Raw genomic sequence first — 12,629 nt, forward strand, 5'->3', positions numbered from 1 at the left:
CCTGTTTGTTTTCCCTGCTCGCTTGCCTTGTTCCTTGTCCCATTCGTGAAGCACCTTCCACCCGTACCACACACCTCCTACCGACTAGCACCCCTACCGAACAATGACAACCGCCTGACCTGCGCCCAGCAAGGCCGAAAAAATTATAGCAAAAGGGGGAAGTCACAAGTCAAGTGACAGGCCACACACATGTACTAACACAACTGTGTGTATATGTATATATGTGTTCGCAGCCCTATAGGTGGCAAGTCGCACATATATGTATATTTTTAAATGCGCCAATTTACCTATGTGCTTAGCTTCAGTTACGCTCCGCCCACGCGTAAGCCTGACCACTCCGCCCTGATCGCCTGTTATGTGTAACCGGCGCTAGAGAAAACCATGTAAGAAAATCACGACCGTGTAAATGGTCAAACGAATGGAAGGTGGGCTTTGGGTATACATAAAATGACACGCCCAAGAAGAGCCTCCCTTGCCCCATTCGCAAGAAAAAAAAAAAAAAAAAAAGATTATAACGCATATAGATAAGGAATGTTAAGAAATGGGCATACAACCATTTGGGGTGACACATCCCCCCTCCATGTGTGCACATTACGAAATAACTTTGTGCACGCCCCTCATGGCAATCCCTCCACTTTACCATGCCCTCCTCAGGTGGGGAAAAATAGTCAGCAGCGTGTCCAACGCGCTGGACTTTAACCAAGCCACCCTCAGTGGCTGCATCGACATCATCTGCGTAGAATCCGAAATTGAGAGCAAGCTCAAAGGAGAAAAAAAAATAAGCCTCATATACAAGTCCACCCCCTTCCACGTACGATTTGGTAAGACAAAATTGTTAAGGTCAAAGGAAAAGATAGTGAGCATTTTAGTAAATGGAAAGAGCACAAATTTACATATGAAGTTAGGCAGCGCAGGGGAAGCCTACTTTGTTGAGAAGACATATGACGATGTAGAAGAAGAATTAGAAACCTCCCCTCTGTCATCCCCACGTCATGAGTATAATGACTTATATTTAAGTCAACACATCGACAGCTGCAGCGTTAATGATTCTCTGAATAATTTCAAAAGCGATGACGATTCGGATAAGTCTTTCCTTCTCAACATTGCCAACGATAGACGCAAGTCGGTGGATCGGAACTACAAATTGGACCAAGGGAAGGGGGGAAAGGGGAGGAAGCAGAGTAATAGCCAAGCCAAGGGGGAAGACCTCATCACTCACGATCAGCAGGATCACACCAACCATCATCATCACCACCATGCTCGGCACCACCGTACCTCCGTCCAAAGAGACAACCTGAAGAAGAAAAAAAAAAACAAAAGCCCCCACATGCACAGAAACGTACTAGGTGAAGACTACGAGCACCATGCCAATAAACGAAAAACGCACGAAGAGGATCCAAATGCCAATTCAGAATGGTCCTGGTCATGGGGAAGACTACCCCATTTGAAAAATCAGGATTACGCCTCAGATAACTGTACAGCCATATCTTCCAACAATAAAAATGAAAAAAAAGAGAAACGAAAAAAATTCTATAATAAAAGCGAATCAGTCCATGACCCCTCTTCATCCAGGGAACAACTCACTTGTGTACGCAGAAGAAACTTGAGCGAATCAAACGTTAGAAGGTGTCTCAACAAGGAGGAAGAAACAAGAAGCTTCCCTCGCGGCAGCAAAACGAAGCATATAAAGAAATATAGGGATAGCCACTCAGACCATGTGAAGAAGGAGGTCCCCAGAAAACTCAGCCACAGAAATGATGCCGATGAATACATACATTCTCCCAAGAAGTACTCCAGGGGAAGCCATTCCGCTAAAACGGTAGTCAAAGAACCCACCCACCCCCAACAACCTAGCGGCAACAACACTAGCAGTGGCAACAATAATAGTAGTGCTAACAATGGTAAAAACGGGGGCAACTCTGAGCATGTCGAGAAGAGGAGGCCGAGTGAGGGGGAGGGACTCCCCAACAGGGGGAACGTCGTGGAGGCTAAGAGGCACAGTGAAAGGGGAAGTCAACGGGGAAGCCAACGAGGAAGTAAACGAGGGAGTGACGCCAATAAGGATCCTACAAAAATGGTGGTAAAAAAACCAGAGGAATCAAATAACGCGGAATTGAAACAAGAACATAAGGAAAAGGCAGAACCGAAGGGGGAGGAGCACTCCTTGGGAGAGGGAATCACTGAGAAGGAACTCGAAAGGGAGAAGCAAAGGATGATAGAGAGGTTGAAACATAAAGCGAGGGAGCGGGCTAGGGAGAAGGCGGAAGGATGTGTTGGAAGGACGGGAGGAGAGACGGAGCCAAGCAGAGAAACTAAGCGGAGTGTGGAAAGGTGGACCAAGGGGGAGGAACACCCCAAAGGGCGAACAAAATCAAGAGGTAAATTCAAGCCACACCATGAGCACCACTCCTCTGACGAAAACGCAGACGTAGAAATAAATTCGAACGATGAGGATAACCAAATAAGCTACTCAAAAGACGAACCGGAGAGCACCTTTGACGACGATATACAAAACAGAATCGAGTGCAGCTTGTGTGGACATTTACTACTGAACCAAAATGCAGACAACGAACAAAATGACTACAGCATAGAAATTCATAACAAAAATATTTTCGAAGCCAATATAGTTACATATGAACAGATAGACAAAAACTCCAACTTGTGGTACCATCCATCTCTTGTCTTTCGATTTGATAAAAAGGACCCTTACTATCCCTCAAGGGTTGCCCTACCACTGCTAGCCTCTTGGGTTGTGTTCAACCAACCTCTGTCCATTTTGGCTGTTGAAAAATTACTAAACTCATCTCTAACATTAGTCGAAATAAAGGACAAGGGGTGGAGAAACTGGTTTGGAGTATCCAGTGCAGAATATGACAACACCGTCAATACGAAAAATACGGGGAAGGATCCAAAAGGAGCCAATCAAATTGAAGATAAAAAAAAGGAAGCGAGAAAAAGTGCCACCAAGACGACGTCCGTCGCTGCGGTTACCACTACCACGAGCAGTAACAATAACAATCAAATCGGTAACAGTAATGCAAATAATCAGGAGGGTGAAATTGCATCTATCAAGGAAAACAATGCCAAAAGAAGCGTACAACATTCCTTACATAATCCAAGTGAACTAAGCAGGAGAAGCACCAAGCATGGAGACGAAAAAATAAAAATAAGGTATCGAAAATCGTTACGACCAACCTCAGAACAACTACAATCATTAAATTTAAAGGAAGGAGCAAACACCATCACCTTTTTAGTTACCTCCTCTCTGCAAGGAACCAAAAGTATTAATGGCACCATATACCTATGGAAGAAAAACGCCAAAATTGTCATCTCAGATGTGGATGGAACTATTACTAGGTCGAACGTACTTGGACATATAATGCCTATCGTTGGCAAGGACTGGTCTCATGTTGGGGTTTCCCAATTATTTAACAAAATAAATAATAACGGGTACCACATTTTGTACCTTACTGCTAGGGCTATTGGTCAGGCCGACTCCACAAGGGAATACCTATTCAGATTCAAAAGAAATGACAATAATAAACTCCCAGACGGACCTTTAATTCTAAGCCCAGATAGACTCTTCCCCTCCTTCAAAAGAGAAGTCATTGACAAAAAACCCTACATTTTTAAAATCGCTGCGTTGAGAGATATACGAAATTTGTTCCCCCTGAATCACAATCCCTTTTACGCTGCGTTTGGGAACACCGAAAGTGTAAGGATGCGCCTACCAAAATGAGTCATCTCACACATGCATATGTTCGCATGTATGCCCCTTTCACGCCGTTAGGCAGAGTGCATCAGTTTGACATTCTCCCCCTTTTTGTTTTTTTTTTTTCCCCTTTGCAGGACCATCGAGCGTACATATCTGTAGGCGTCCCCGAGGCCAAAGTGTTCATCATAGACAATCGGGGCATCGTACACCACGTCAACTCGACCTACGCAAAAACGTAATGTGCAGCGGAGGCGCCAAGGGGAATAACTCCCGAATGATCCCCCACTTCCCCTTCGAAAAGCACCTTGCATGCAACAACTTCACCTTTTTTCGATTTTTCCCCACCCCCCTGCAGCTACGAAACGATGAGCGAAATAACCGAGCACATGTTCCCCTGCATCAAAAATGACATAAAGAGAGAAGACGACGACCAAGTAAAAATCCAAAATTATAAAATATTTAGCTTAACGAAATTGTGATACATGTCCACTTGTCCATTACCAAGGCGCTTCAAACGTGACTGTGTGATTTTTTTCTGTGTCATGCGGACTGCATTCCAGCTAACATGCACTCACATCCAGTGCGGATGGATGCTCACAAGGCGCCCCAACTTTTTCACGTGTATGCTTTCTCCCCACTGTTACCCACACGCTTTGCACACATTGCCCAAGTGATCTTCATGTAGCTTTTTTCCCCGTCCAAAAAGTGTACTCAATTTTCACCATCCTCCAAATTTGCCAAAATGTCACGATGCGCAATTCGACAACTGAATTAAATTTGAACTTTTGTCTTTTCAAATAAATTTGAGACGTTTCATTTTTTTATTTTTTTTTTTTCCACTTCAAGTTGTTGCATAAATGTGTGCATTACCGGTGGGTAAAACTTTGTGCCGTTCCTTTTTGACCATCCAATTTTGGGGCTTTGCGCAAGGGGAGTTCTTTTCTTGCCATTTCCTATGTTTCCATTTGCTATGTTATCACTTCATTATGTTCTTCCGTTCGTTTGTCACGCTGCGGAAGGAGTTTTTACTAACGTGAAAGAGTGGGGCCCGACGAAAAGACCACTCCCTCCCGCGTTGTGCAAAACGTATTGACTCATTGTCTCATTGTCTCATTGCCTCCCTTTTTTTTTCCTCCCCCCGTCCATTTAGTACAATTCCTTTCAGTACTGGAAGATCAACAGCCTGACTTACTACGAACAGTACATGAACGTCAGTGACAGCAGTGAGTCCCTGGAGGAGCCGTGCCAAGAAACTCACCCCTTTTAAATAATTCGATTTTTTGAATTCTCAGCCGCGTCGTCCTCATCGTAAACTACGTCTTTCTCCTTTTATTCGTTTACATCCCCACCCCCTTATCACTCCTTTTTTTTGTGTCTTGAAACCCGCTTTTTAGTTTTTAAAAATACACACATTGCTGTGTGTCACTCGTCGTAAAGACAAAGTGGAAATATCTTTTTACCAACCACCATTGTTTTTAATTACGCATGCGTAAAGCGGCTACGCATGTGGTGTGCGTTCCTTTTTTTTATACCCAGCTTTGTGAATAAGTCTTTGTCCTTTCCGAGGGACATCGCATAACGATCTTTCTGTTTCTGTTTATTTTTATGTTTCTTTTTATGTTTCTTTTTATGTTTCATTTTCCTTTTTTTGCCTTTTTTGTTCCAATTGGATGTCTCTCCAATTCATGCGCCCGTGCGATGTTGCGCACCCGCATGGTCCCACAAACCTACATTATACATACGTCTATCATTTTGTGAGAATAACACATTTATGAAAATTTTGTACAGATATTAAACAACCCTGTGGTTATTAATATCATACTTTAAGTTTTTTCTTTTTTTTTGTCCTACCGGTGTAAGCAGTTTTGCATGCACCGAAATGGGGGTCTTTCCCGCCGGTTTACACCGTTTCATGTGAAACCTTAACTTGAAGGGAAAAAAAAAAAAAAAAAGAAAATTTATGACCTGAGAAAAGTTGGGAAAAAAAATATATGACCCGTTCAGAAAAAAAAAAAAAAAAAAAAAACACTTTCCGCATTCCGTCAGCATGAAGGAATATCGTGGACGTGTTTTGACTAATTAAAGTGTTGTGCTGTACACACAAATGGAAGAGTTGGACCTTGTAGAACAGCTCCCCCATTCCAAGGCGCAATACCACATTAAAAAATATATATAATAAAATGAAACAAAGAAACGTACAAAAGCGCGAAAGGGGCCAAAAAAAAACTTCCTGGCAAAGTTAACATCAATTCGGGAATGTCTAGCCTGACGGGCGAAGTGCCGTTTCACCTAAACCAAAACGGCTAGTCAATTATCAGCTCGTCCAACTTCCAATCCTCGTAACTACCATTGGGTAAGTACCTCCTCAGAATGAACGGAATGGACTTGTTATGTAACTCCTTTTCCGCAATCACCAACGGGTCATTGTTAAGATAATTATCGTATTCATTCTTCCCATTAGATACTTCCCCCCCTTGTGTTTCTATCGGTATCGTCAGGGGGGCATTTAAACTTATTTGTAAAGCTCTAGTGCCTATAATTCTGGCCTTTTCATACTTAGTTAAATAGGGGCTTGTTATCCTGATATTATCCTCATTCGCATCCGAATGCTCGTAATCCGACTTTTCCTTCTTTATTTGATTTTCCGTTATAATGTCTATGTCATTCTCATAGTTGTCTCCATCGTCGCTGTCCACTCCTTGTCCGAACTCGTCTCCCATGAAGTCGTCCTCATCGTTCAGGTAGTTATCGTTGAAACCGTCCACTGCGAGGGGGAAAAACAGAATGGAGCATCAAAGTGGAGGTGCCCAAAACAATACACTGCAGTTACACCGCAGCTACATCACAGCGCCAAATGAGATGGGGCCCAAGATCGCCCCGCAACGGGGAGAAGACTGGACTGCCCAACAGGCATGCAGTGCCTGCCCATACGCAGGGTCCCATTTCTACATTCAGTGTTCATTCGCATTACTTGTCGCGCTCCGGGAAAAACAAAAAGAGATGGCTCGTTCTCTGCTACGTTATACTATACTATGCTGTGCCAATAATATAGGGGGAGGAGAACCGCCCAGCACGTTCCCTTTACTCTTCCAAATAATACAAAATGGATTTTCTCAAATCTACAACAAATGACCAATGCGTGAAGCGCCTCCCTTCGTCCCTCACGTTCCTCACACGTATGTATAATTATGCGCCAATGTAAGCAGTGTTTATTTATGATGCCCTAATTTTTGCGAAACGCCGCTCAACCGTTGAACCGCTTAATTAATTACCTCGCGGGGGAACTGCCTCAAATTTTTTTGGAGGCAAAAAAGAGAAAAACAACCATAAAAATAGTTCTTCCCAACTTGGCAATTTTTTTTTTTTTTTTTTATTGCATAATTGCTTTTTTTTTCGGTAAATGCAACTGCCAAGTTAGAGTTTTTCACTTAAATTTTTTTCAATTTGATATGCGCTCAAATGGGCATATATATATATTTTTTTTTTTTTTTTTTTTTTCCCTATCGTGGTGCCCTTTCTACAAAGATGAAGTAGGCTATTCTATTAACTACCACTATAAAGAGGCAAATTATTTTTAAACCATTTTGAAATGAATAGTTGACACAATATCCATTGTGATGCCCCTGCGCATACGTACACGTCCAAATTGATGGATTGTATGGGGGGGAGGAGTATAAAATGTCCTTTTTTTGTATGACCCCTATGTCATCGTTACGATAGCGCAAATATGGTCTACGCGAAGGCTTCCCTCAAAGGACCCAGACTAAAAGGTTCCCCCATGCAGCCGCATACCCATGAAATGATCAAATAAAAAGAAGTAGGGCCGAGATGGAAATGCTCACAAATTAAACATGTGGGTGGGCATACGTTAAAAGGTTGTATAACTGTCGACAGCACAGATGAATGTGCCCACCACGTAGCGCACTTCCATCATATGAACTCACCCTCGGGGAAGGGGCCATAAAATCCCCACTTTAAGTAAAAATCGTACAACAAATGTTTAGCATATATAAGGTGTCTACGGATCCTTCCGCCAAGCGCTTTCCCAAAGTAACGTCCAAATGTATATATCCACAACGGGAATGTTCATCAGTAGTCTTACTAGTAATGTTTGAAAATATCTACAAACCTGTTCTATCACCCCCAATTTAACTCGCTCTTTCGCTGTCCCCTTTTGCAAACCATCCTTTTTTTCCATTTACAAAAGTGTATACGCTTAAAAGTTGTGCATTCTGCGAAGCAACCACAATGTGAGAAAAAAGACGCTCCCACGTTTTAGACCACCCCCCTTGTCGGTTGATACACTTCCACAAATGGAAACCCCCCAAAAGTGGTAGAGCAACCGAAACGGTGCATAATAATGCGTGCCTACTTGCCTTCAAGGGCAATACTTTGGTAATATTAAAAGGCTTATCGCTACCTCACTGTGGCTCATAATTTCAAAAAGTATTATCAGCCCAATAGAGGGTGCGCCTTTTCGTTTGCCCCACCATACGTCCAAACTGTGGGCAAAAGGACAGGGAAAGTATGTAGCAGGGGAAAACCAATTAACAAAGCGCCATACAAAAAGAAAGAAAAATGCTTAATTGGGAAAAAAAAAGCACCCCTCGAAATTTAAAACAAAGGGGAAAATATTCTTCGGAAGGAACAAACATGTGCGGCTCCCAAAATAAACCGCGCTAACGTCATTTATGTCGAGGGGAAGGCGTAAATTTTGTTAAGCCGCAGGACCAGCATAATTTTGTCTGCACATATGCACGCATATGTACCTTCATATGTATACTCATTTGCTCCACATTCTAATATGACTTTCCTTTCCGTCCGTCCTTCCTTTTTTTTTTTTTTTTTTTTAATTTCCCTTCATGTCCAATTTTGTTCTGCGCGAAGGGTAATGTGTCCCATTGGGAATATAACCACTGGACTGAAGGGGGTCATTCAAATATTTTTGTGGACGAGAAAAGACCGCTTTGCCAAATGTCAGCACAGGGGGAACGAAATGTACCTGCTACTTGTTCAGCTTTCTTCATGGCGTGCCTTTGTGCACGCCCCAGTGCACAATCAGCACACACGCCCTACTCAGCCCATAAGACTTTTTCGCAAGAGAGGGCAAAAAAGGGAGTAAGGTACGATGAGATAAAAAAAAAAAAAAAAAAAAAAAAAATTGCCTCGAGTGAAACAGGGGAACAAAGCACACTCCAGTGGAGAATAAAAAAAATCAAATCAAATCAAACGGTGAAAGCGAATGGAAAAAATTACAAAACTGTGCCCTTGAGTATGCGCCACTTAATCAGCACAGCAAGTGCAATAATTTCACCCTGAAAAAAATGCCCGTTTGGTTTCGCGTTTCGACACTTGCTAAATGATGGTGGGGTGGACACATGCCCATTTTGAGAACAGCCAGGAAAGTATGCCCTGCTGGGTTTTCCATTAAGGGGGGGATACATGCATCCCACATGTGCTCGTGTACTCCCCGCTGCACTGACGTGTTTACAACTTTTCCTACAAAACATTTTCGCGTAGGCAGCTTCTTCACACATTATTAGCATAAGATGGATCATGACGAGCGCATAGACAGGGAAGTCCTGGAAAAGCAGTATGAAATAATAAAGTGCGCCAAGTACCAGGACTTCATAAGGCTCCAAATAATTATTCAGCCCTACATTCTAAGTAATGACATCGATATGCTCAACGCAATTAACGTCCTCCACTGGGCGTGCTACTGTGGTTTCACGGAGCTAATAAAAAAATTAATCAGTCTGAATGTAGACATAGACAAGGAAGACCTAGTTAACAACGACACAGCCATCTACTACGCAATAAAGAATAGCCACTACGAAATTGTCCTACTGCTAATTAAGCATTTCGGCCCATCCATATTATTTCACAAAAATAGGAGAAAAATGAGTCCCTTCCTAACAGCCATTAGCGAATTTAATGAAGATAAAATTTTGGAAACTTTACACATTTTGGAATTACTGTATCTGAACGGGGCCAGTCTGGAGGAACAAAATGAGTATGGGCAAACTGCCCTCTTCCTATGTGTGAAAAGAAACAACATAAGTACCTTGCAGTGGCTACTCAGTAAAGGTGTTAATATAAATCATAGAGACTTTTATGGAAACACAATCCTACATATCGCCGTCAAACACTGTGATGTAGATATTTTGAGACTTCTCTGTGATTATGGATCCCTAAATTTGGTTCACCATACATCCATGCAAAATGACAATACCAATGTGTTCCAACTTTGCCTAAAGAACAGATACTTCTTGGTTTATATTTTGTTAAAAAAATGGATAATACAAGATAAACTTTGTAAAGGAATAAAAATATGCAAAACTATATACGCCTTTTATTTTTGGTTTTTTGCCATGTTAAATTTGATTGTCTATTTGAACATTTCCAGATCGTTTTTGGTTCATAAGAAGTATCATTCCTTGTCCATCACTTGGCTAGCCATTTGGCTGTTTCAACAATTCCTTTGGTTCATTCTATATTTTAAAAGCCCCGGATTTTACAAACAAAATGAAACACTTACTAAAAGGAACAGGGGAAAAAATGCCCTCTTCTCCTACACCTATGATTCTTCCTTTAAAAAGAAGACCGAGTATCAGCTAAACAGCATAGAAATGGAGCTATACAAAATAAACAAAATAATCTCTTCATCCCTCATGGATCCGCACAAAATGGATTATCAAATCGAGGCAGAACACGCGAAGTACGATGAACTCATCGTAAACTTGGAGTGCCAAAAACTGTCCCTCTATGCGAAGGTTTCCCAGGAAAGGGTTAACTCCCTGGACGTCGACTACAGGAATGCCATACTGTACAATAGGAATCCAAGGGTTAGAATGCTCTCGTATCGTTGTTGGTGTAGGCATGGTGTACCTGGTGGAAACTCCCTCCTTTGTCACTACAAACTACGCAACGGCCTCACTTTCCCATGTTTGTTTTTCACCCCCTTCACAGAACGTCTGCGTCACCTGCAACATCGTCAAACCTCCGAGGGTGCACCACTGCGCTGAGTGCTTCCACTGCATCGTGTAAGTTTCGACCGGCCAGCACGGCGTAGGAAGCAATGCCTGCACATTCCCTGCAACCGCTACCATGTACCTTGTCACCACCTCATCGCTTTTCCCCCCTTGGCAGACACCAAGACCACCACTGCGTATGGGTTGATAACTGCATCGGTAGGTTGCCCCCCCCCCCCCCCGTGTGGGCATTACACCCTTGTGGACTTATGCAAGAAAATTGCCTCCCCAAAATGTGACCCGCGCAAACAGCTCACCCCCCCTTACCACCTCCGCAGGGATAAAAAACCAGCGCGCCTTCTACCTCTTCATATTTTCCATGTTCGTCCTTCTGCTGTACAACTACTACTATGTTTTCTTGTACTTCAGTTTGTTTCACAAGACGGTGGACTACGTAAGGAAATATCATGCTGTAAAGTCTGTTTAGCCTTCATTAGGTCCTTTTCCCCCTTTTCTTTACAACCGTAATGCCCCCACGTTCTGCCCACCCATTTTCCCCCCCACAGGCCTTCGCCCTGCTCGTAATTCTCTGCAACTTCATCAACATCACCCTCTTCGCCTTCATAACATATTTGTTTGCACGCAACACGAGGACCATTCTAACGAACATTACTTTTTACGAGCACTTCAAAAAGTGGGTGAAAAAAAATTTGGACGTCCACATATGCACACACGAACAATTAACGTGTGGTTGTAGGGAAAACGGGTCTACCTCTACTGTTATGCCTTTTCTTTTTTCCCTTATTCCATTTGGCCTCTGTTCATTCTTCCCCCTTTTGGGTTCATTTTGCAGGCCGAGCCACATAACGGATAATTACAACACCGAGTTGAGGTGCTGGGACTTCCAAAATTTAAGCCTCAAGAAAATTCTCAAGTTAGACATGCAAAAAAGGAGAAAAGAAATACACACATATTTTTTTTCCATTGTCCTATTTTGAGATGCCAATATGTGATGCATGAAGGGTACGTCCCTTTGGCATGCTCCTTTTTTATGTGCACTTTTATTACCCTTTTTATTTACCCCCCACAAACCTGCGCAGAAACGTGTACTCCTTTTGGTCCCTAAATTACGACGAGCCCTACCTAAGACACGGCAAAAGAACAGTAACCACCTCTTTTTTTCTTTTTTCCCACATAAATACATGTATAAATACGTATTCCTTTGCTCACATCGCACGTGCATTTCCCCCCTTTTGCAGACCGATGATATTTACTACACGCTCATTTCGGACAGAATATAGGAGAAGATAGTGCACGCGAAATATTCCCTGCTCACCCATTATTGTTCCACATTGTTTTTTGATGACTCCTTTTTTTTACAATTTTTTTTTAAGCGCATATCTGTTCAACACATTGTTTTATCTTCCTTACGACCCGATGTGGCATCAGCAAAAGGGGGGAAATATACAAATGGCAACCCCACCAAAGTAGTAATTTTTTTCTTTTCTTTTTCTGCGTACATTACGCATGCCGCTTTGGCGGGTATGCCACCTTCAGAGTTTTTTCCCAGCTCTCCCCTCATTCTTTTTTTAGTACTCTTTCGCTAAGTAACTGTTTTTGTTTTTAATTTTAATTATAATTCCATTTTGTGAAACGCGTATTTTTCCGTGCCACTATATGATGGGCTGCAAGAAGAGGCGTAAAAAGTTGAGTCCCCTTTTTATTTTTCTTGTTCTTCCCGTTTGTGCTGTGCCAACCGCACAGTAATACCTCACCATCCTCGTTGCAAAAACTTTTTTTTTCTCCAAAAAAGGGGAGAGACACACAATTAGGGAACACCCTCATAAGGGTTAAAACACTCATGGAGCGAAAACAAATGCACTGAAAAGACAACCCCTCCTCTTTGGTACCTTACGAGGTAACTTGTTCAAAATTTTCTCCCT

At 42.4% G+C, this 12,629-nt stretch overlaps 3 protein-coding genes across 3 annotated transcripts; 2 read left to right on the forward strand and 1 right to left on the reverse strand.

The window, feature by feature from the left end:
* Positions 1–619: 619 nt before the first annotated feature.
* On the forward strand, positions 620–4,982 carry PCOAH_00019590 (Uncharacterized protein; the record flags this gene model as incomplete). The annotated part of the gene is made up of 4 exons (XM_020058768.1): positions 620–3,715; positions 3,850–3,950; positions 4,071–4,149; positions 4,866–4,982. The coding sequence occupies 4 exons, from the start codon at positions 620–622 to the stop codon at positions 4,980–4,982; spliced, it is 3,393 nt and encodes a 1,130-aa protein (XP_019914450.1).
* Positions 4,983–6,018: 1,036 nt separating this feature from the next.
* PCOAH_00019600 (DNA-directed RNA polymerase I) lies at positions 6,019–6,683 on the reverse strand (the record flags this gene model as incomplete). The annotated part of the gene is made up of 2 exons (XM_020058769.1): positions 6,019–6,479; positions 6,647–6,683. 2 exons carry the CDS (start codon positions 6,681–6,683, stop codon positions 6,019–6,021), a joined length of 498 nt encoding a protein of 165 aa, XP_019914639.1.
* Positions 6,684–9,264: 2,581 nt separating this feature from the next.
* Positions 9,265–11,987, forward strand: PCOAH_00019610 (Palmitoyltransferase; the record flags this gene model as incomplete). The annotated part of the gene is made up of 8 exons (XM_020058770.1): positions 9,265–10,560; positions 10,685–10,758; positions 10,865–10,905; positions 11,025–11,140; positions 11,253–11,380; positions 11,540–11,620; positions 11,787–11,850; positions 11,946–11,987. The coding sequence occupies 8 exons, from the start codon at positions 9,265–9,267 to the stop codon at positions 11,985–11,987; spliced, it is 1,842 nt and encodes a 613-aa protein (XP_019914342.1).
* Positions 11,988–12,629: the final 642 nt, after the last annotated feature.

This window comes from Plasmodium coatneyi, chromosome 8 (genome assembly GCF_001680005.1).
Source record: "Plasmodium coatneyi strain Hackeri chromosome 8, complete sequence".
Classification (NCBI taxonomy): domain Eukaryota; phylum Apicomplexa; class Aconoidasida; order Haemosporida; family Plasmodiidae; genus Plasmodium; species Plasmodium coatneyi.